Source organism: Sitophilus oryzae, unplaced genomic scaffold, assembly GCF_002938485.1.
Source record: "Sitophilus oryzae breed Bouriz unplaced genomic scaffold, Soryzae_2.0 scaffold_499_pilon_pilon, whole genome shotgun sequence".
Taxonomy (NCBI): Eukaryota; Metazoa; Arthropoda; class Insecta; order Coleoptera; family Curculionidae; genus Sitophilus; species Sitophilus oryzae.
Genome location: NW_022147083.1, coordinates 3,108,111 through 3,129,950, shown reverse-complemented (window position 1 = coordinate 3,129,950; position 21,840 = coordinate 3,108,111). Strand labels below are relative to the sequence as shown.

General features: G+C 28.7%; 1 protein-coding gene across 11 annotated transcripts in view; it reads right to left on the bottom strand.

Moving 5' to 3' along the window:
• The window catches only part of LOC115886812 (glycine receptor subunit alpha-4), a 440,445-nt gene that overhangs the window by 9,722 nt on the left and 408,883 nt on the right, over positions 1 to 21,840 (bottom strand). For 4 of the 11 annotated variants that reach the window (XM_030906104.1, XM_030906106.1, XM_030906105.1 and 1 more), the window contains exons 10-12: positions 18,982 to 19,196; positions 6,755 to 6,805; positions 372 to 431 (exon numbers count right to left, since the gene is read on the bottom strand). In XM_030906104.1, coding sequence (XP_030761964.1) covers positions 372 to 431; positions 6,755 to 6,805; positions 18,982 to 19,196 — 326 coding nt within the window. The remainder of the gene's footprint in view (positions 1 to 371; positions 432 to 6,754; positions 6,806 to 18,981; positions 19,197 to 21,840) is intronic. The other 7 variants (XM_030906108.1, XM_030906110.1, XM_030906109.1 and 4 more) reach the window with 3 other exon arrangements.

Below are 21,840 nucleotides of genomic sequence, written 5' to 3'. Positions count from 1 at the left end.
CATATCAATTTATTGATTGTTTTCTTGTTTCTCTAAAGATATTTTAATTATGCATGTTAACGTAAATTCAACGTCTATATAGGTCTCTTTCTATATAGGTATTTAATATTTTTCTTAATTGCCATGTAAAAGATTTTTGCATATACTTGTACTACTCTTAATGCTGCTATGCTGTCCAAAATTTATTTTGTAATCTAAATTTACTATAATATAAATATAAAACAAGAATAATTGATATACCACACAAAAGTATTTCACATTCAAAACCAATCAAGTTGTTTAAACGTATTTTTGTTAATGATATATGAGTGGGTTAATATGTAGGTTTATAAGAAAAATGTTATTTAATGCAACAAACTTGACGAACTTACTAGATTATGATTAAAAGGACTTTCACAGAATGTAGAAAAATATTCTTGTTGGGCAGTCTCCTGATAAATAATTAACAATTAGTTTTAAAAGAATAAAGTTAAATATGATAAATGTAGATAGAGGTATGCAAATTAAGATAATTTAATTGTGTTAGTAAGTATTCTCAGTCAGGATACTAATTATATGTAGTCTTTTGTATACCTAACTATAGTTCTTCAAATACGTTATTAGTAGAGATGAGAAAAAAATCACAAAATGCGATTCAATCGCAGCGATCGCAAGTTGTAATTTCGTAGGTTCTCATAGAAAACTGCGATTGCGATTTCTTCTATTAGCAAGTTTCTGAAACGAATTTAGGTAACCAGTATTACTAAAGCTGCGATTTGTGAGTATGTTGCAATTTTGTTGCGATTGTAATTTTGTAAACTGGGATCGTGATTTCTATCTACTAGTAGAGTTTGAATTTTTAGGAGTTGCGATTTGGCGATATTGTTGCGAATGTAATTTCGTGGTCTATTTAAGTATTTTATTTAGTAAACTGCGATTGAATTTTCTTTCTGATATTATTTATTTACCGAGAATGTATTATTTTCTAGGGCCACGATCATAATATACCGGGTGTTTCTCAAGAGCGGTTTACCCCCTGTAACTTTTTTATTTTTTCTGATAAAAAAACAAGATTTGGTATGTTAGGATTGATTGACGTATTTAATTGTTTTTGGTCATTTCTTGGTTCACCGAAAATGATTACAACTTTTGATTTTTAAGTGGCACCCTCGGTTTTTTTACTTTATTCGATAAAAAATAACACTTTGAATATTGTTGAACTTTTGACTATTTTGCTTAAAAAAATGGTATTTTAAACTTCAATCTACAATATGTCCCCGGATTGTCTTTGCAAGAGGAAAAACTTTTTTATTATTGATATTTTGAGAAAAATTCATTTTTCATAAAAATTTTTGCTTGTTTTAAAATGGTTAATTCCGTTTATACTTTTTCAAATTTCCATATCGTTTTAGACAAAAATTAAGAAAAACATGAAATTATGATGAATTTTTTTTCAAAGTCCCGAAAGTCAAAAGTCGTTTCTATGGTAGAATTTAGAATGAGTGGGAGGGGGGTTAATCACTGCGACCTTAGAGATCTACTGTGTCCCCCTTTCTTGAGTTATAACTCATCATACAGTCCTAGGGCGACAAAAGCCAGTATCTGTTTCTATTGTAATATCAATTCGATTTCATTCTTTGATAGATGTTTGATAGATGGTTATTATTAATTTTGATTAACGTCATTTTCTTTGTTGTTGTTAAAGTATCACATTTTCCGATAACTATCATCATCCTTTCCATAGTGTTGTACTAAGTAAATGTTGTGCCTCTCTAACATTTTAAAACAACAAAAAATATTATGTTAATTAAAATTCTATGAATAACAGTCTATCAAAGAATGAAAACGAAGTTACATTACCATAGAAATGCGTTTTGATTTTTAGGACTTCCATCCAAATTCCTCCATATTTTCATGTTTTTCTTAATTTTCTCTAAAACGGTATGGGAATTTGGAAAAGTGTAAACGGGATTAACCATTTTAGAACAAGCATCATTTTTTATGATATATTTAATCAAGATGCCTTGGAAAAATAGATTTGATCTTCTATTGATTTTCGTGCCTTGTCCTGGCCAGTGAAAAAAGATGCCCAAATCGTATTTTTAATCATATCTTAATTTTTTCAAATGGAACGGGGGTCGCTCATTGGCATATTTAGAAAAAAGATTTTTTATGAATAATTTCGTACCACACACTTGGTATTTCAAGTCAAATCGTCGTTATGAACCGCATGTTACAATTCCAATTAAACCATATGCGAAAATGTCAAAAGTTGATATATGATATGTCATTTTATTCAGAGTCTCTTTTTTTATCGAATAAAGTAATAAAAATACCTCGAAAAATACTGAGAGTGCCATTAAAAAATCAAAAGTTGTAGTTATTTTTGGCGAAACAGGATTGAATACAAATCAATTGAATACGTCAATCAATCCATAATCAATCCTGAGTTATGTCATATACTAACGTAACCAATCTGTTTTTTTTTATCTGAAAAAAATTTAAAAGTTAGGGGTGAGCCATTTAAAAAGACTAATTCATTTAGATTTTTTAAGAATTGGATAAAGAATTAGATAATTGAGAACCGGTAGAAAGAGTAGGTATATGTAGTTGGAGCAGTTGCAGCATCTATAAAGTTTTAATACCTATAATGTGTTTCAGATCTTAAAAAAATGAAAAACTAAACAACTGATTATTATTAACTTTTTTGAACTGTTAAGATACGTACACAGACAATTATATACCTAGTGCAACATTTAAATATTAAAATCGCAATCGCAGGTTACAGTCGCTGCGATTTAATAATCGCAGTCGCAGTTCCAATTGCTACTGGAGAATCGCAGTTTTGCTTATCTCTAGTTATTAGTGATTAGTATAGATATGCGTTGCAAAGCTTGACGCTTTTTTATTAACCACGCTCCACCGACACCCTCGAAATAACATTATTTTTAGGGTGCCAGTTTATCTCATCGAGGAAATCGAAATGGACAAAATATCAAGATACAACTTTTAATCGTCTTTAAATAGTCTACACGCTTTTGTTAGTATGAAAAAAAAAGTCAGTGACGTATATGTTTTTTAGAAAAATATTCTAGTGATAACGCATATGCACGTCCCTGGTGAATCTGTCGAAACTATTTTTAGCATTAAAATATGTAGCACTCATAGTAACTTTTACTCTTCAAATTTTATTCAAATCGCTAAAAGCACTTGGAAGAAAATTAAAATAAATCGAAAAAAATGAAGGTTTTAACCTCCTGTAGCTACGAAACAAGGGAAAGTCCTTGGCAAAGTCAGACCCATGTTGATATGAAAAATAAATTTTATTTTTTATGCGAGGAATCTCCCCACAAAAGATGGCGCATGTTTTTTGAAACACTCTGTATACCTATACTCTCGTTCTGATCCAGAATGAAAACAACATATTAAGAGAGCATTACTGAACGTCTGCTAAAGTAATAAGAACAAAGAACACAAAAGCTCTCCCCTAAGTACAAGATGAAAACTTTTTTAGGAGTTCTCTTATTTTTATAAAAATGTTAAATGTTATTCATTCTATGTTACATAGGTACTGTATTAGACATTTTGATTAATTGCTTATTAGATTAAAAAAAGGGTTATTAAAAATCCATTAACGGATCTTAGGTCAAAAACGAAAAAGAACAAAGCAATCTTTGTTTGTAACCAATTAATACAATTTGATCTACCAATAATTACGTTAATATTTAAATAGAAAATCACGTTGAGACACCTCTAAATATTAATATTAAGAACACAAACTTAACCATATTTTTTTTTCATCATGGTGAACGATAGTTTCATGCTAACTAAGATAAAAATAAATATATTATTATTTTGGTGCATCCTAATGGTTCCCATTCCTTACATATTTTTCTTGCATTAAGCCTCTTGTAATGTAATTAATACTAAGTACTAATACCTAAGTACATAATACTTTTTTTAACACTTCTTGTTTTCCAATTTTGTTTTTTTATGATTAAATTTTTTATGGAAAAAATAGTTTTCATATTACATACCCTACAACCCTCGCTACATCCTTAATATCTTTATATGAGATATCTAGACTATATCATATCAATTATGTTTGTGCTGTATGTATTAAAGGTTAAATCAAAAATTACATGCGAAGAAACTAGCATTCTTCTGTATTTTTCACATAGTTTTGATTGATAGAAATAATTATTTTAAATGTGAAAAGGGGCTTTTATATTTTAGGTGGTGAAATTAGACTAACTAATATTGAATTAATACAAAAGAATTGCACTGTTACTGGCATTTTTAATCATGCTTGTGTGTTAATAGCTTTAGCTGGCATGAGCAGGTAGCATGCTCATACAAAAGTTAATATACTGGCCGTGCAAGTTGTTTTTAGTAAGCATATAATTTATTTTTAAGATGTTGCTAACTAATTTTATGATAGTCACACTTTTTATTTGAAATTATTTGTTTTGTATTTTCTAATAATAAAAATTTAATAACAAATATATTAGATGACAAAAAAAAACATAATGCTATATGCAATCCACAATGCTATATTCTTTCGACTCATATTTTTTTTTATTTTAATGTAGTTCATTATTTCGTTCATTTATTTATGATGTTACGAATAGAATATCAAGTTTTAATTATTTTGTATAATTTGTGAAATTAATGCAGTTATACTAAATATTGCAATAAGCCTTTTTAATATGTTTAGTAAATTATATCAAAGGAGAGTTTTAACAGAAATCTATAAACTTATTTTCCACAGAGATACTACCACTATAATTTTAACATTCTCTGAATTGTAATAATTTATTTTTTTATGCAATTTATAATGTTATTTTCAATATTTATAAAATTACCACTAATGAATAATTTCTATTGATTTGTTATATTATGAGATAGTTAATATAGTTTTATGTGTAGATACTACATTCTTAAAAGAGTGCGTAAACTAAGTTATAAGTTCATGATGAGACTGAATAGAAATTAGTTGAAATTTTTTTTCTTCTAGAAATATTTTGTGTGTAAATTTATTATTCAATTCCTAAATTATAAATAGTTACTCTTAGAATGTAGATTAGTAATACCATGTTTTATAAAAACTTTTAATTCAATTTTGAAAATCAATGTTTGTTTGACAGTAGAAGGCAAAGCGGTTATTCAGTAATTCAAGATTGATTTTCTACTGCAATTGTCTTTATTATGAACTATTTTTTTTTCAGTTATAATTGTATATTATAATATATATATAACTGATACAGGGTTATTCAGGCTTCCGAAGAAGCTCCATATTAGGTTTTTGGTTTGTGAATTTCATTTTAATTTTTTTACTTAATATGGGAGCAATGGAAACGTACATTTGGAAAATATTTTTGTCAACATACATATTTTCAGATTCAAACATATATTTTCAAACCAGAGTTGTATATTTTTAAATGGAATACTATATTTTTTTACATCAGTAGATTTACCATTAAATTTCCATTCCAAAATACCATAATGTCATATACTATACCGAGTGGTTTTTAAAATATTACGATTTTTAAACTAAATTTACTGCTTATTTAAAGTTCTCTTAAAATAATTCTAAATTCAAAATTTTTTTATTTTTTTAACGATATTAAGTACTGTTTAACGGTTTAAGTACTGTATAATAGTATATATTTCATAATTAAATGGGGGGTACTCTGATTCACACTTACTTATATTTTTGTAAATATCTTAACATTTATTTTTTATGTCCTTAAAATTTTTTATAGTTCTTCGAATTTAGAATTTTAAGAGGGCTTTATATAAGCGGTAAATTTTGTTTAAAAACGGTTATATTTCAAAAACCACTTGGTATAGTATATGACATTATGGTATTTTTGAAACGGAAATTTAGTGGCAAATCCACTGAGATAAAAAATATATTGCATACCATTTTAAAATATAGAAGTTTAGTTTGAAAATATGTTTGAATCATCCTATATGTTGACAAAAATATTTTCAAAAAGTGCGTTACCATTGCCCTCATATTATGTAAAAAAATTGCAATTCATAAATCAAAAACCTAATATCGAGCTTTTTCTGAAGCCTCAATAACCTTGTTCAAGTGCAAAACGTGTCTCTGTACCTGTATTAATTAGTACATTGTACATGATATCGATGATAAAAGAGCAATCAAATCTTTGACTAAATCATTAAAATATAACCAAATGAAGTTTATAATAAATATATTTGTAATAAATTAAGAAAGAAAACAAGGTTATTGTTAAATATATCACCTTAATTTGTAACTAACAATAACATGGGATTGCGAAATATGCAGTTATATAAATTAATTAACAAATTGCATTTATTAATGATTGTAAGCTTTACATGTTCTATAATTGCTGTAAGCTTAACGCAATTCAATAATTATAACTTTCTGTTTGCTTAATGGAAAGGCAATTAGCATGAAATTAAAGCATTATTATACTATATAATCCTACTAGTACCAAAAAAAATTCTACATTAAATTAAACAATTTTGATTTATTTTATTTGTAAATAATAAATTGACATATATTTTATATTTTATTAATTTAAAAAAAAATGTCTATTTGATTACTGATTGAATATACTAAGTGCGACGTACAAAATTATAAGCAAATCTTAAAGTTATGTCTTTACTGAAAGCAATTTATGGGGACAGAGGCAAAATGCTCGCGGTATAATATGCTACAAAGGCTAAATATTTCAGGCGCGCTCAGGGCTGGCTTTAGTTAATATTAGGGCTATAGGCTTACCAAGGGACTGGCCAGTATAATGCCTATCCTGCTCAGCACAGCCGGCAAACGCTGCAACATGACAAGGAACAATCTTAAGAACGATGCGTCAGTAGCACAAATAGCTAACCGAAAAATACATATCTGCTTTTATAAGAGCAAGATATAAAACTCAAATTTTTTTATAAGCAGTTTCCGATTAATATTGTTTTCTATGTTTAATTTTTTAAGTATTATTTATTCATTTTTAACTACCTATATAGGGTGCTACAAATTATAGGTACGAGTATTGGTATCTCGGAAACCGTAATAGATACAAACATGGTAGAATTGGGGCAAAGTTGCGCCTTGTGATGTTCACCAACATGATATCAAAGAAATTTCAAAAATTTCATGGATTGTTAAGTTTTTTGAAGAAAGCGGATTTTTTAGAAAATCAGGGTGGCGCCTCTCATACGTGGAGGCTCCAAGGAGAACGACAGTTTATATTGAAATGAAATTTTGTAAGCTAACGTAGGTTAAATTCAGAGCACATTTTAAAAATATAGAGAGTTTATTTACATATCAAAGTTGTGTTTTTTGTAACGGAACACATCCTAAATATTAATAGATTTTCGGTTTCTAAGAGAAAAATAAAGGTGAGTTTTAATAGAGAATATATGACTAAAATGTAAGGTTTTTGACATATTTAACAATTTCTAGAAATAAAGAACAATTTTTAAAGTACAATAAAAGCTACCTAAATTGGAATTTACCCGGTATAGGCTAACACGTAGTTAAATTAACTATTGAACTATTGTACTTTAAATCAAATTAAAACTTCATCTAAAACGTTATACAGGGTGAGACAAAATTAATATTGAAAATTGTTCACCTTTAAAAGCATGTTACTCTTTTATTTTAAATTGAGCACCCAGTATATTATTCCGATATTCAATGGGGAATACCTGTCTATTCGAAATACTATTAAGGTTGCCTACTCCTTAAACAAAGATTTTCCTAGATATTTTCTTTTACATGATTTCATCTGAGTAGATCTTTATTATTTGATAAAATCTAGGTGGCTGTGATATGTCTGACGTTACTTCAACATAGCTGTCTAATTAGTCTACCTTCAACAACTAGTTATCATTTTGTGTCAGTTAAAACAAAGAAATTTCTCAGAAATTTGCCTAGAATGCAAACTTATCCTACACCAGAGAGAATTGATATGATTCTATTAGTTATAAATAGTTAAATGCTCACGTTAAATAGGCTACTTAAATGCTCCTTAGGTAGCTGTTATCGAAATTTGAAATTTACTCTTCATTTTCACAAAATGTGAAATAAGTCAAAATACTTAGATTTTAGGTATATGGTCCTTTAATAAAATTCACCTTTATTTCTTTCCTAGAATCCGAAAATCAATTAATATATAGGGTGTTCCTTTAGAAAAAACAAAACTTTGATGTGTAACTTTTTTTGAGAACACCCTGTACAATTCTATATATTTTTATAAAATGCTTTCAGTTAACCTACATATGCTGCCAAAATTTCATTTCGAATAAACTACCGTTCTCCTTGGAGCTTCCGCGGAGTATGAGAGGCGCAATCCTGTAGCGGGTGTCCCACTAAGAATAGCTCTCGGCTGTATCTCGGAAAGTATTAGCCGTAAGGCTTACGGAAAAAAATATTTGTAACTAAAGGGGCTATGAGAAATTGCTAGAGATTATTTTCAAGTTTGTAAAACGGCCGCTAGGTGGCGCAACTGCTATGGAAAATAAGAAAATATATTTTTTACAGAATTTTGCCTATATAATGGGTACTATAAATAATAGCTTCATAATCTTCAGTAAATTTTGGATTTTTCTTGTTAGAACCATTTTCCCCTATCTGCTAAAATAAAGTGGTGGGGGAACGTTAGATCTATTTTTATTTAAATGTTAATAACTCCGGACTGGATGATCAGAATCCAACAAACGAGGGCTCGTTTAAAAGAGCGTTTCTTACTCTATATTATACCATAAAAATAATAATAATAAGGTTTTGAACGTAGACGATAGGGGGCGCTTTCTTACAATTTAACAAATAAAGCGCGTTTTTTCAAAAAATTAAATACGATAGTATGTGTTATTTTAGCTGATAGTAAAGAGTAGTAAAAGCTTAAAAAGTCAGCAAAAACCGTATCTTCATATCTTCTTTCAAACCGAAGATATTAGCAAAATTATAATAAATACCGAAAAATAAGCCCTTAATTGCTATATTTTTACAATACAGTATCAGTAGCCCTCTTGATTAGGCCCATTCTAACAAAAAAAATAAGATAAAAACAGTTAGTTTATTTTAAAATCGACGAAATACCAGAATACCATAATACCAGATGTATTAATATCTAATAATTAAGATATTAATAATAGTAAACAAGAAACGATGATTCAGTGAAGTCATGGTGGGCTTTGGAAAAAAGTTGCTTTTCGCGTAATAGTATAAACGTCAAATTGTTATTAGTTTATTTCAAAATGCCAACAACTCGAACTACTTCAAATAATAAAGGCATTTTGAAAAAGCATTTAAAAGATAAAAAAACGCTGCTAAGACTATCAAAATGTTGATCTAATAACAATTTATAAATAAAAATAACGTTTATACTATTATATCAAAAGCAACTTTTCTCCAAAGCTTACCATGACTTCACTGAATCATCGTTTCTTGCTCATTATTATTTATATCTTAATTATTAGATATGAATACATTTGGTATTATGCTATTCTGGTATATCGTCGATTTTAAAATAAACTAACTGTTTCTATCTTATTTTTAGGTTAGAATGGGCATAGTCAAGAGGGCTACTGATACCGTGTTGTAAAAGTATTGTAATTAAGGGCTTATTTTTTGGTATTTATTATAATTTTGCTAATATCTTCGGTTTGAAAGAGGATATCAAGATGCGGTTTTCACTGACTTTTTAAGCTTCTACTACTCTTTACTATCAGCTAAAATTACATATACTATTGCATTTAATTTTTTTGAAAAAACGCGTAATGTTTGTTAAATTGTAAGACAACGCCCCCTAGCGTCTACGTTCAAAACCTTATTATTATTATTGTTATGGTATAATATAAAGTAAGAAACGCTCTTTTAAACGAGCCTTCGCTTGTTGGATTCCGATCACCCAATCCAGAGTTATTAATATTCAAATAAAAACAGATCTAACCTTCCCCCACCACTTTATTTTGGTAAATAGGAGAAAATGGCTCTAACAAAAAATATTCAACATTTACTGAAGATTATGAACCTGTTACTTATAGTATACCTTATCTAAGCAAAATTAGGTAAAAACTCCATTTTCTTATTTTTTGTTGCAGTTGCGCTCCCTAGCGGTCGTTCTACAAACTTGAAAATAATTTCCAGCAATTTCCCATAGCCTCTTTAGTTACAAATTTTTTTTTCCGCAGCCGCTACAGCTAATACTTTCCGAGATACAGCCGAGAGCTATTCTTAGTGGGACACCCTGTACATATTCATAACCATTTGGACGGACCTGTATTTTTATATCATGTTTTGAAAGATAACATTAAACGATTCAAAGTTAAGATATTAAAAGATTCAAATAAAAAATATCCAGATCAGCATTTTTAAAATTAACTTTTTGTATTATGAATAATTTGAAATCTCAATATACGATTTATTTTGCATAATATTAATTGTAATTATTATAAATAAATCAACTTCTACAAACTAGTTTCTATTGTTCTACATGTACGAAAGGATTACCACACTCCCTAATGCGCAAATTTATCTTTGTTCAATTTTATGTACAACTCTATGAACAGATCTTCGTATACTTCCGAATGCATTTTTTACTCTTTGTTGTAAATGTTGAGATGTATTGATTTCGCTTTTACAAATGACGTCAAGTTATGCCCCTCAAAGGAAAATATCCCTTGGCGACAGGCCCAGATTGTTTATTTATCTGAATGTTTATATTATGTTATATTTATATTATTTTTTATTGTTCTAATGATTTTCCGTATTCAGTGTTTTACTACACGTCATTGTTAAGTTTTGAAGATCATTAATATTGTTACGATGAACAGATTACATATTTTAAAAAACCAGAGCCGGACTTGAAATTAGTTTAAAGAAATTGTATTTAAGTGCCCGAAACAAAAAAATATTAAGTGTGGCACATCGTTGAACTCCTTGAAGAAGGAATTCTTTCATAAACAGAAAAAAAAAAAAAATAAAAAAGCCAGGTATTTAAAAAAATTAGTTGGCCCATCCTATCTCACAAATTATCAGCTAATTTGAAAATTTAAAAATACTATCAGGTAGCTACGATAAGGTGGTTATTAGAACGTGCAATTAGTTTTTAGATTTTTTTAAACGTAACGACAGGAAAAAAATAAAATTTATTTTCAAAAAAATCGTTTTTTAATAACTTGAAATGTAATAATAATAATTGAATTTTTTAAAACTTTTTAGATGGATTCTTCGTGAACATCCCAAGGCGCAAATTTGCCCCAATTTAACCATGTTCTAATAAAGACAACAATGCTCGTACCCCGAATTTGTAGCACCCTCTATAATTTAGATATGAATATCAAAATATAATCTTTTTATATAAAATGAGCCTAGGTTAAATGTATGCAAACACAATTTTTAGAGTTGATTTTTATATGATCATAATATTTAACTTAAGCCATAATTCACTTCAATTTGTCTGATAAAATTTAAAAAAATAATTAAAAACAATAAAAAATAACATAATTAAGAAAATGCATAGGAGTTACTTTATAATATTAACAGCCCACGTAATTAACACATTTTACGTATTCATACACAAAGTTTGAAGTGAAAATTTTGCAAAATGTTTAAACATTTTCCTAAGGTCTACATGCACAAGGCAGCATATTCTGTAGTTAAAAATAAGTAAAAAAGTTCGTATAATGTCCTAAAATACTTAGTTTCAGAGATACAGGGTGTAGAAGTTTAATTTTTTTTCGATATTTTACAATTAATTTCTGCAATAATGTCAATATTTGGATGAAAATTGGTGCCTGGGAGTTTGGTGGGAGAAATGATTTTTATGTCAATATGACTCCTATTAGTAGAGGGCGCCACCTACATATTTTTAACTGGTTTGAAGAGTAATAACTTTTCGTCCGTATCTGTATAAAACTACTGGGTAAGAAAATATATATTTACGACGTTTTTTTTACGTAAAAAAGGCCTCTTCGTAAAAGTCGCTACGAGTAATGGTTTCGAGATATTTGGAATAACAATTATCAATACCAATTATCATTCACATAAATTAAACATGTTGACTAATTAGTTATTAGATTGAGATCATAAATTTGAAATGTTTTTGTGCCAAAAGTTAAACACAAACTGTTTTATCATAATTTTTTTGCAGAAAAATTTATGATTAATTTAAAAAAAAGAAAAATTTCCCAAATTTATTATTTCAGTGAAATAACTATCTACTCAACGCGTTTATTTTTCGTCAATAATGACATGTATCGACTATTTCCATTCTAAGTAATTTGAGAACGGTTACTCGTGGCGTTTTTTACAGAGAGATATCTTTTACGTAAAAAGTCACAGAGATGTATATTTTTTTAACTCTGTAGTTTTATACAGGTAAGGACAAAAAGTTATTACGCTTCAAACATTTAAAACACATGTAGGTGGCGCCCTCTACCAGCAGGAGTCATATTGACATCAAAATCAAATTTCTCATGTCCAAAAACTCCTAGACAAAAATTTTCATACAAATATTGTCGTTACTTCAGAAATTATTTGGAAAAAATAATATAATGAAACTTCTACACCCTGTATCTCTGAAACTAAACATCTTAGGACATACATTTAAACGAATTTTTTTACTTATTTTTAACTGCAGAATATGCTGCCGAAGTTTCCGGAATACTGTTCGGGCCACCCTGTATACTTAAAATACCTACAATAATTTAATTGAAAAATAAACTACGATTTTTGGTATATTTCATAATTAAATGTACCACGATACACCCTTATTTATGTTTTTTAAATAACTTTTTTATGCACACCCAAGTAAGATGAAACCTATGGACAATTATTTATGATATAAAAGTGTTTTGATTGGCCTTTTTTTTATAAAGACTGTTGTAAATGTTCTGTTTGGGTCAAAATATAGTAATACTATTTCCTTTGGAAGTATTACGAATATGTTGGATACAAAAAATTGTTACGTTTATCATTCTGTGGACTAAAAAATACTGATTAAATGACCTGTCCTGTGGTCTATTTTTAAAAAATATAAATCATTATAAAATCTTGCTGGAGTTGTTGGGGTATAATATAATATTAATAATAACTATAATGTAACAAAATTTTGCCTACCATTATTGTTAGATAATTATCTATGCATTGTTATTGGGCAAATATATTTAGCTCGACTTTCGTTTACTTGAAGTAAGTATGTAATAAATATTTGTTTATTTGGTGCCTTTTCGACTAGTATGTAATAAAAAATTTTCTGCGAAAGTGCATACTATTCGAGTTTTTCTATTTTAAAATAGCTGAAATCAGGGCTACTTTCCTTGAGCTGAAATCAGTTATATGTATAAGAAATATTTTTTTATTTAGTATTTCAAAGCCGTTTTGAATAGTATGTCACAATTTTTTTTCTGCGGAAATGCATCATTTTCAGTTTTTCAACTAATGTTGAAAAACTCTAATACGTTACTGAAATCAGGGCTACTTTAGTTTATCTGAAATCAGTTATATAAGAAGTATTTGTTTATTTAGTACTTGGAGCTTTTCCAAGTAGAAAGTCATGAAAATATTTCTGCGGAAATACATACATTTCTGTTTGTCAACTTTAGAATAGCTGACAGCAGTTACATGAAAATATATTTCTGTTTTTCATTCTAGAAATTTTTCTAAACATAGACATATAAAAAAACTTCTTGAGCAAGTGTACCATTTTCATTCATTGATAAAATATTGTTAAATAATGGAAGATTTAAAAAGTACCCGGCAATTGAAGTTCGTAAACAGACGCGTTTTAGCTTACAGCGTGTTTTGATTGCTTTGGTTAGGTTTGTTTTAGTTTGGTGTTGTTTATTTTCATTTTTTCTCGGTACTGGGTATTGATGTCTAAATTACAGTATCTAGTAGGTTAAGTTCATACCTACACAAAAAAGTATTTAAAATGTAAAGCAAGAACATGTTTTCGTCTAACTGATTTCAGTTATTCTAAAGTCGGAAAAAAGAGAATGATGCATTTCTGCAAAGAAATTTTTATGATTTTATGTTTGGTGAGGCCTCTGTATACTGGATGTTCTGTTGTTTTAAGCGATTTCAAATAAAAAAAAGTTCACACTACATTTTTTATATAATGGTTCGTAACAGCTCATGATAAATATTGAAACCGAAAAAGATTTTCTAATATTACCATATTTCTTATTCTCATACATAAATTTAACAAAAAGATTGTTTATACCGTCTAATAAAATTTACAGCCAAACCACAATCAATACTGCACTATTCTAGAGATACAAATAAGAGCATTTTTAATCCCATAATTTTATATAAGAATGGTATAAAGCGTGTAAATGAATAAGTGTAAAAGAATTAGAGATTGTTTTTTAAAAAATAAATGACGGTTTATACAGGGTGCGTGTTAAATAAATGCAAATATTTTTACGGGTAGTACTTTGACCCCAGAAACACGATTATGAGGCTTTTTTCGCAAACAATTTTTTTTGAAATTTTGGAATTTAAAAAAAAATTTGCAATTTTTTTCAGTTTTCAGTTAAAAACATAATTTCTTAATAATATGGCAACATAGGTAGTATGGAGAAATTAAAATAACTTTCGTTGCACATCATAATACGACCACCAGAAAACTCCATAAGACGACGCATGTTGGACGATGACGTCCAACGAAAGTTGTTTTAATTCCCCTTTATATTAAAATTACATGAAAGAAAACCCAGAAAAGATCCAGTGGTTCTCAAAATTTAAGCAAAAATATTTTTTTTAGAAATTTTTAAAGTAAAATACCTAACCTAACCTATTTATTATTTCTAACTTATTTATTTATTTATTATTTATATAATATATTTTTTTTATTATTCTGAACTTTTTTGAAAAAAAAACGGTAGCGAGAAAAAATATGTTTGTTTTATCGAGATCTATCAGTCCTGAAAAGATTGGCACTTATTTAAGACTCACCCTGTATAAACAAATAATTTTCTAGGATACCGTCAAATAAATTATAAATCCTCCATATATTTGGAAAAACAATCACCTTTTGATTATTTCGTCATCCAATTACACCCTGTATATTTCTGTGATATAGTAAAGAGATTACATGCAATTCTATATCATGCAAAAGAAGACGAAAATTGAAAGTATAGAAAAATATTGCAAATATAGTTGAAAAAATATGGCTGATTTTTCTAATATATTGTTTATTAAATTATATTATACAGGGGAACATCGACATTGTAGTATAGACGGCCAATTTATTTGAACCCAATAAATAACCTATCAAAACTTCATCACTTTCCATTAAAAACCCGTTTGAATGAATATCACTACCGATTTAGCCGGAAGCGAGTTAAATTTTTTTTACATACAAGTAGGCATATTAAAAACTAGTATGTGTAAGCCGGCGTCAAAAAATGTATTCCCTAAAATCAAGTCTAGTTTACGCACCGCCTGTAATCAGCGTAACCGGCGTAATTTTTCAATCGGTACATTGTTTGACTGTGGATCTCAGTCGTTCGTGTAATAACAGAATATTTTAGTGAAACGCCATAATTAACTAAATTATTTAAGTTACTATGTTTGCCAGATTTATAGGCGATCATTGAGCTTAAGACAGTGTTGCCTTTTGACAATGTTGATTTATTAGTGCATCCCAGTAAGCTGTTTTCAGTAGATACTATTATTTACGATATTTAAGATAAAAAAATACAACAAAATGTTTCTAGTTACTTATGTACTAGAAAATTGGATATTTTGAAATTGGAGGAATGTCTTAAATACAGGGCGTTTCAAAAAACTTGTGCTATCTCTCGTGGGGAAATTCCTCACGTAAAAAAGATTTATTTTTCATATCAACATAGGTCCGATTCTGCTTTGTTTTGTAGCTACAGGGTGTTAAAGTCTTAATAATTTTTCGATTTATTATCTTTTTCTTCCAAGTACTTTTAGTGATTCGAATGAAATTTTGAGGACAAAAGTTACTATAACTGCTACATATTTTAATGCTAAAAAAAATGTCACATTCACCAGGGACATGCATCATGGACGTGCATATGGGTTATAACTGGAATATTTAAAAAAAAACATGTGCGCCACTGATTTTTTCTTTCCATATTAAAATTGTGTAGGCCGTTTAATGCCAATTAAAAGTTCTCTCTTGATATTTTGTTGAAACCCGCCCCCTTGATGAGATAAACGCAATTATTAATCACAATTAATAAAATAAAAATAAAATTAATATAATTTATATATTTTTCCTAAATTTAATAATATACAGGGTTGTTCACCACATACGACACGGAGTATTGTAGCTAAACGATGAGATTTTTACAAATTGTAAGTTTTGGGTTCGATGAAGGACTATTAGAGGTACAATTTAAAAATAATTTTACAAGATACAGATGTCCCAAATAAGTAAAAAATATCAAAGTTGTATTTTTTTAAATGGAACACCCTGTATATTATTACATTTTTAGTTTCTACGATTAAAATAAAGGTAAATTTGATTAAGGTTTATTATACTTAAACCTTACCGTTTTTGAAATATTTTCAATTTTGTGAAATTGCAGTAAAAATTTTAAGGCTTCATTTCTCCAAGGGTATCAAAGTTTTTAATACTAAATATTTACTGAAGTTTATTTACTGATCAGTTATTGTGTTGCAATAATAAAAATAATACTACCTTATACAGAGTGTCTAAAAATTTATTTTAAATAAATATTAGCTTCAAACGGCAATAACTTGTTTAATTTAAATGGAACACCCTCTATATTTTACGAGAATCAGATGCACAATTTAATTGTCTATCAAATTATATTATACTATTTTTTACCTATCTCTTTAAGTTTCCGTAGAAAATGCATTTTCTTGTAATTTAGAACTTATTTATCAATATACCCATGGACTATTGATATTTTAGATTATTTTTAAAGATGTACCAAATTTTTAAAGAGTACAGATACTAATATTGTCGATATAATTCGTTTATTTTATTAAAAAATAAAAAAAACTGTTTAAATATTTGTTAAAGAGGATCAATTAATATGATTCCAGTATTCAAACTACATTAACTGACTGTTTGCGTTGATTAATAATAATTGCTCCAAATTCTAAAAAACTGAATTTTGTATGGGCATTAGACAGTGTGATAAAAAGTAACACCTTAAAAATGATATTTCATTTTTTAATAAATGCTTATTATATTTATTATAACAACAGAGACTTTAATTTGATAACTTATTATTATATTGATTTCTGACTCAAATCCACATTTATTTATAATAATTTATTAACGAACACAATTAAGTATGTAATTAATAATTAGTATATGGGCGGAAATAATGGTGTTATATTTAATTAATGGTATACTCTTTTATAAAGATTTAAATAGTTTTCTTTTTGCATACAAATGGGCTAGTAATATCGTTTTGCTAAAAACGATAATATTACTAGTCTGTACATTTTGTACATTTGTTGCTTTAAAAACAATCTAAAATGTCAATATTCCATGGATATATTGATAAATGAGGTCTAAATTATAAGAAAATGCATTTTCTACGAAAACTTGAAGGGATAGGTAAAAAATGGTATAACACAATTTGATAGACAATTTAATTGTGCATCTGATTCTGAAATATACAGGGCATTCCATTTAAATTAAAGAAGTTATTGCCGTTTGAAGCTAATAATTATTTAAAATAAATTTTTAGACACTCTGTATAAGGTAGTATTATTTTTATTATTGCAACACAATAACTGATCAGTAAATAAACTTCAGTAAATATTTAGTATTAAAAACTTTGATACCCTTGGAGAAATGAAGCCTTAAAATTTTTACTGCAATTTCACAAAATTGAAAATATTTCAAAAACGGTAAGGTTTAAGTATAATAAACCTTAATCAAATTTACCTTTATTTTAATCGTAGAAACTAAAAATGTAATAATATACAGGGTGTTCCATTTAAAAAAATACAACTTTGATATCTTTTATTTATTTGGGACACTCTGTATCTTGTAAAAATATTTTTAAATTGTAGCTCTAATAGTCCTTCAACGAACCCCAAACTTAAAAATATCATCGTTTAGCTACAATACTCCGTGTCGTATGTGGTGAACAACCCTGTATAGTAATAATATTTAATTTTATTAAATATTATTACTATTAGTTATTATTACTATTAGTCCAACCTACAGCAATTTTAAATAAAAAAAATAACGGTATTTAAGATAATTACAATGAACCTAATTTAAAAATTTTTAGCATGCTGTAACTCTAAAAGTATGCATTTCCATACCATGTTTATGGAACTTTTTTTATATTTTTTGATGAGGAATCAATGAGTACTTATTGAAAACTTTTGCAAGTTAATGATATTAAATTTTTTTAAAGGTTGCTATTAGACTTGGATCGAGGCAAATTAATAAAATTGCGTTTATCTCATCAAGGAGGCTGAAATCGACAAAATATCAAGAGACCACTTTTAATCGGCATTAAACTGCTTACACTATTCCGCTAACAAGAGAAAAAGAAGTCAGTGGCGTACATGCTTTTTTTAGAAGTCATATTCTAGTGATGACCGATATGCACGTCTCTGGTGAATATAACGACACTTTCTTAGTTTTAAAATATGTATTTATAGTAACTCTTACCTTCAAAATTTCATTCGAAACGCTAAAAGTATATGGAAGAAAATTATAATAAATCGAAAAAATATTAAGACTTTAACACCCTGTAGCCACGAAACAAAGCAGAATCGGCCCTATGTCGATATGAAAAATAAATCTTATTTTTCCATGAGGAATCTCCTCACGAGAGATGACACACGTTTTTTGAAACACCCTGTATATCTTGAATTATCTTCTTGTTTTGAAACACATATAAATTATTATATATAAAACAATATTAACTAAGAAACTAAAGCTTACTTAAAAAAATCTTTTCAAGTAAAAATATTTTTTGAAAAGCAAACCAAAAAAATATTTTTTTGGATTCATTTGTTGAACTCACCTGTTTGAAAGGGTTTTCCCCTGGTCTATATACGACATTATGCAGTGGTCTCTTACGCCCTACATAATTAACGCATACGAATTCCAGAAGTGATGCGTATATAAAGCACATACAAACACCATCCCATACGTTCATAGCTGTTAAATTCGATACGACAGGAAGTGTAGATCGAAAACCATTAGATGTGGTGAAAAAGTTGAGCATTGTTGTCACACCTAAAAAGTTATAAAATTTCTAATTCGTGCATAAAAAGCGCCTTATTATTATTTTTACGTCTAGAAAAAATATTTGAAAGGAAAAAAAGGAACTCCATTCGAATAAATATGACCGATGCGACGTTCGGAAACACTTCACCTCCGGGATATTATCGATATTATACAAAGTGAGTCTTAAATAAGTGCAAATATTTTCATACAGGGCGGTCAGATCTAGATAAAAGAAACTTATTTTCTTTTTCAAATATGTCCAAAATAAGCGAGTTACTTTACTTTGAAAATTAAAAAAGGGATTTTTTGCTTAAATTTTGAGAACCACTGCATTTTTTTCTGGTTTTCCCCTTCTATAATAATAATAATCAAGATTTTTTTTGGATGTACTTAAACAGCCGTTAAACGGTAGCCTACTAAAATGCCGTTAATAGATATTGTGACGTTGTTCATGTCGGCCGAAAGTAATGCCTAGCCATAAGCATATTGCAAGAGCACCTGTGGCTCCGTGGCTGAGGCTATCGGTTCGTGAGCGAATGGTCCGGGGTTCAAATCTCACGCTGACCAACACTTTTTTATATTTTTTTTGCTTATAGCGTGATCTTATTGCATTGGTTTCATTCTTTTTTGTTGGATTGGTTTGGTTATTTGGCGGGTTGGTTAGCGTGGTTATTTGGAGGGTGTTAATTCATTGGTTAGTTGGTTATTTGGTGGGGTTGGTTGGTTTTTACTAATTTATATTTGTTTTTTAAATTTTTTTATCAGTGTCGAGGTTTGGTGACGACTTTTTCTGTCATCACTCAAACAGAAAGAAAAAGGTATCCGTTGCTCAGGGTTAGAGGAGAGCTGGGTTCGTAGGTAAGGCTTGTGACCTGTGGTGACTTAATAATGTTGTTAAATAATAAAATAAAAGTAATAATGTATAGGCTGCAAAGATTCTAAAATTGATGTTAAGTATTCAAATAGTAATGGTCAAAGACAGTAAAAGGGCGCCACTTACTTTGGGTATGAAAAGGTAAAAGTAAGAAACCAGTAAGAAAATTTGATCATGAAATAGCTAAAATAAAATAATCAACAGCAATAAGGGTCTATTATGTTCATCAAGAATAAAAAGTCAGATATAACTATCCTACGTTGAACATTTATTTAAAAACGAACACAATTATCAATCAGTTTAAACCCAGTTTCAATTATCCCAATGAAATCGTTAGTTACTTTGAGTAAACTCAAATTTAGTTAGAGTTCTCTCCAGTATACTATACTACGTAATATATAAACAGGTGAAATTTATGTAAGTACCAATACGATGATGTTTCGAAACAAGTCGTGTACAATAACCTTCAAAAATGAATCCGTGTTAGCGATTCTCACATAAAAGATCATACTGAAGTAAAACGTACCGTTAAGGACAAAGCATGACTTATAATGTTAACTAAAAGGTAAATTTTGACTATAATATACGGAATAAATGACAACAATTTACAGAGATATTCAAAATATTGTCTCAAAGTAAAAAAAAATTAGGGAATACCTTGTGTGTTGAACTTAGAACTTATCTGTATTTTTTTTTTTAATTTTGTGACGTAGTGAACAGGTAGGCAGGCAGTCTCCAGACTAACGGAAGTGGATGTAGACTCTTCGCTAGTAGCGGGAGTCTTCGATATCAGTAGAATAAATGTAGAGTCATAAATACTGTCTCAAAAGTGGTTACTCATATGCCAATTACTTATACGTCAATTTCTTATACGCCAGTTACTGGTCTGAAAATCAGCTGTACACATTCCAAAATATAGCCAAACTAAATGCCGATCCAAACCAGTAATGCACAATCAAACATTATCAAAATAAATAAAAAACGGGAATAACTGAAATAAAATTTAGTTAGACATGGCGATACAAAATGGTAGATACACTTACTGTGATCTTATTCCAGGAAAAGGCCAAAAGAACACGAACTAGGCTCTGAACAGTATATTCTACAGGATTTCAAATCTCCACCTTTGGATACCCGTGCCTTTACTGTTAGGAAAAGTGTTTCAGAAAGCCCTTTTCTCTCTGAGATTCGTCGGACGCTGAACCACGCGTCTTTTTCTGATCTCAATCTCTCCGAAAAAGCCTCCTTCCTCCTTTTCGCAAAACGGAAGTCTTCGAATTGACAGGTCATATGACCAAAGGCAATTAAGTGAACTCTATCGTCTATACTGAATGAAATTTGTTTTTATGGAAAGGAACCGCTACCTGTACTGAATGAAGTTTAACATCTAGCGAATAGATGGCGCCAGCAATATTAAAATTTGGAATTTTATAAAAAGAAAAATAAAACGCTACACTGCCCCCCTCCAAAAAAAAGAAAGGCCCTCAAAGAGGACTTTCGCCCAAACACCACATAGGAAAACTAAACTAAGTTTGTACAGGGTTTTGGATTTTTCAAATGAAAATTTGGTGGATGATAACTTCGTGTATCACACGTCCATAAAGGAGTCACTATTGGTAAGTCGCAATCGGTATGTCAAATCAGTGAGATTACACAATCGGGAAAGTCAAATCACCATATAATCCAAATAAAAACATTCATATAAACTATATATGAAAACTAAAACTAAATCTAAACCTAAAAGTATGGGATAGGAAAAGAAAGAAAGAAAGAATCCCA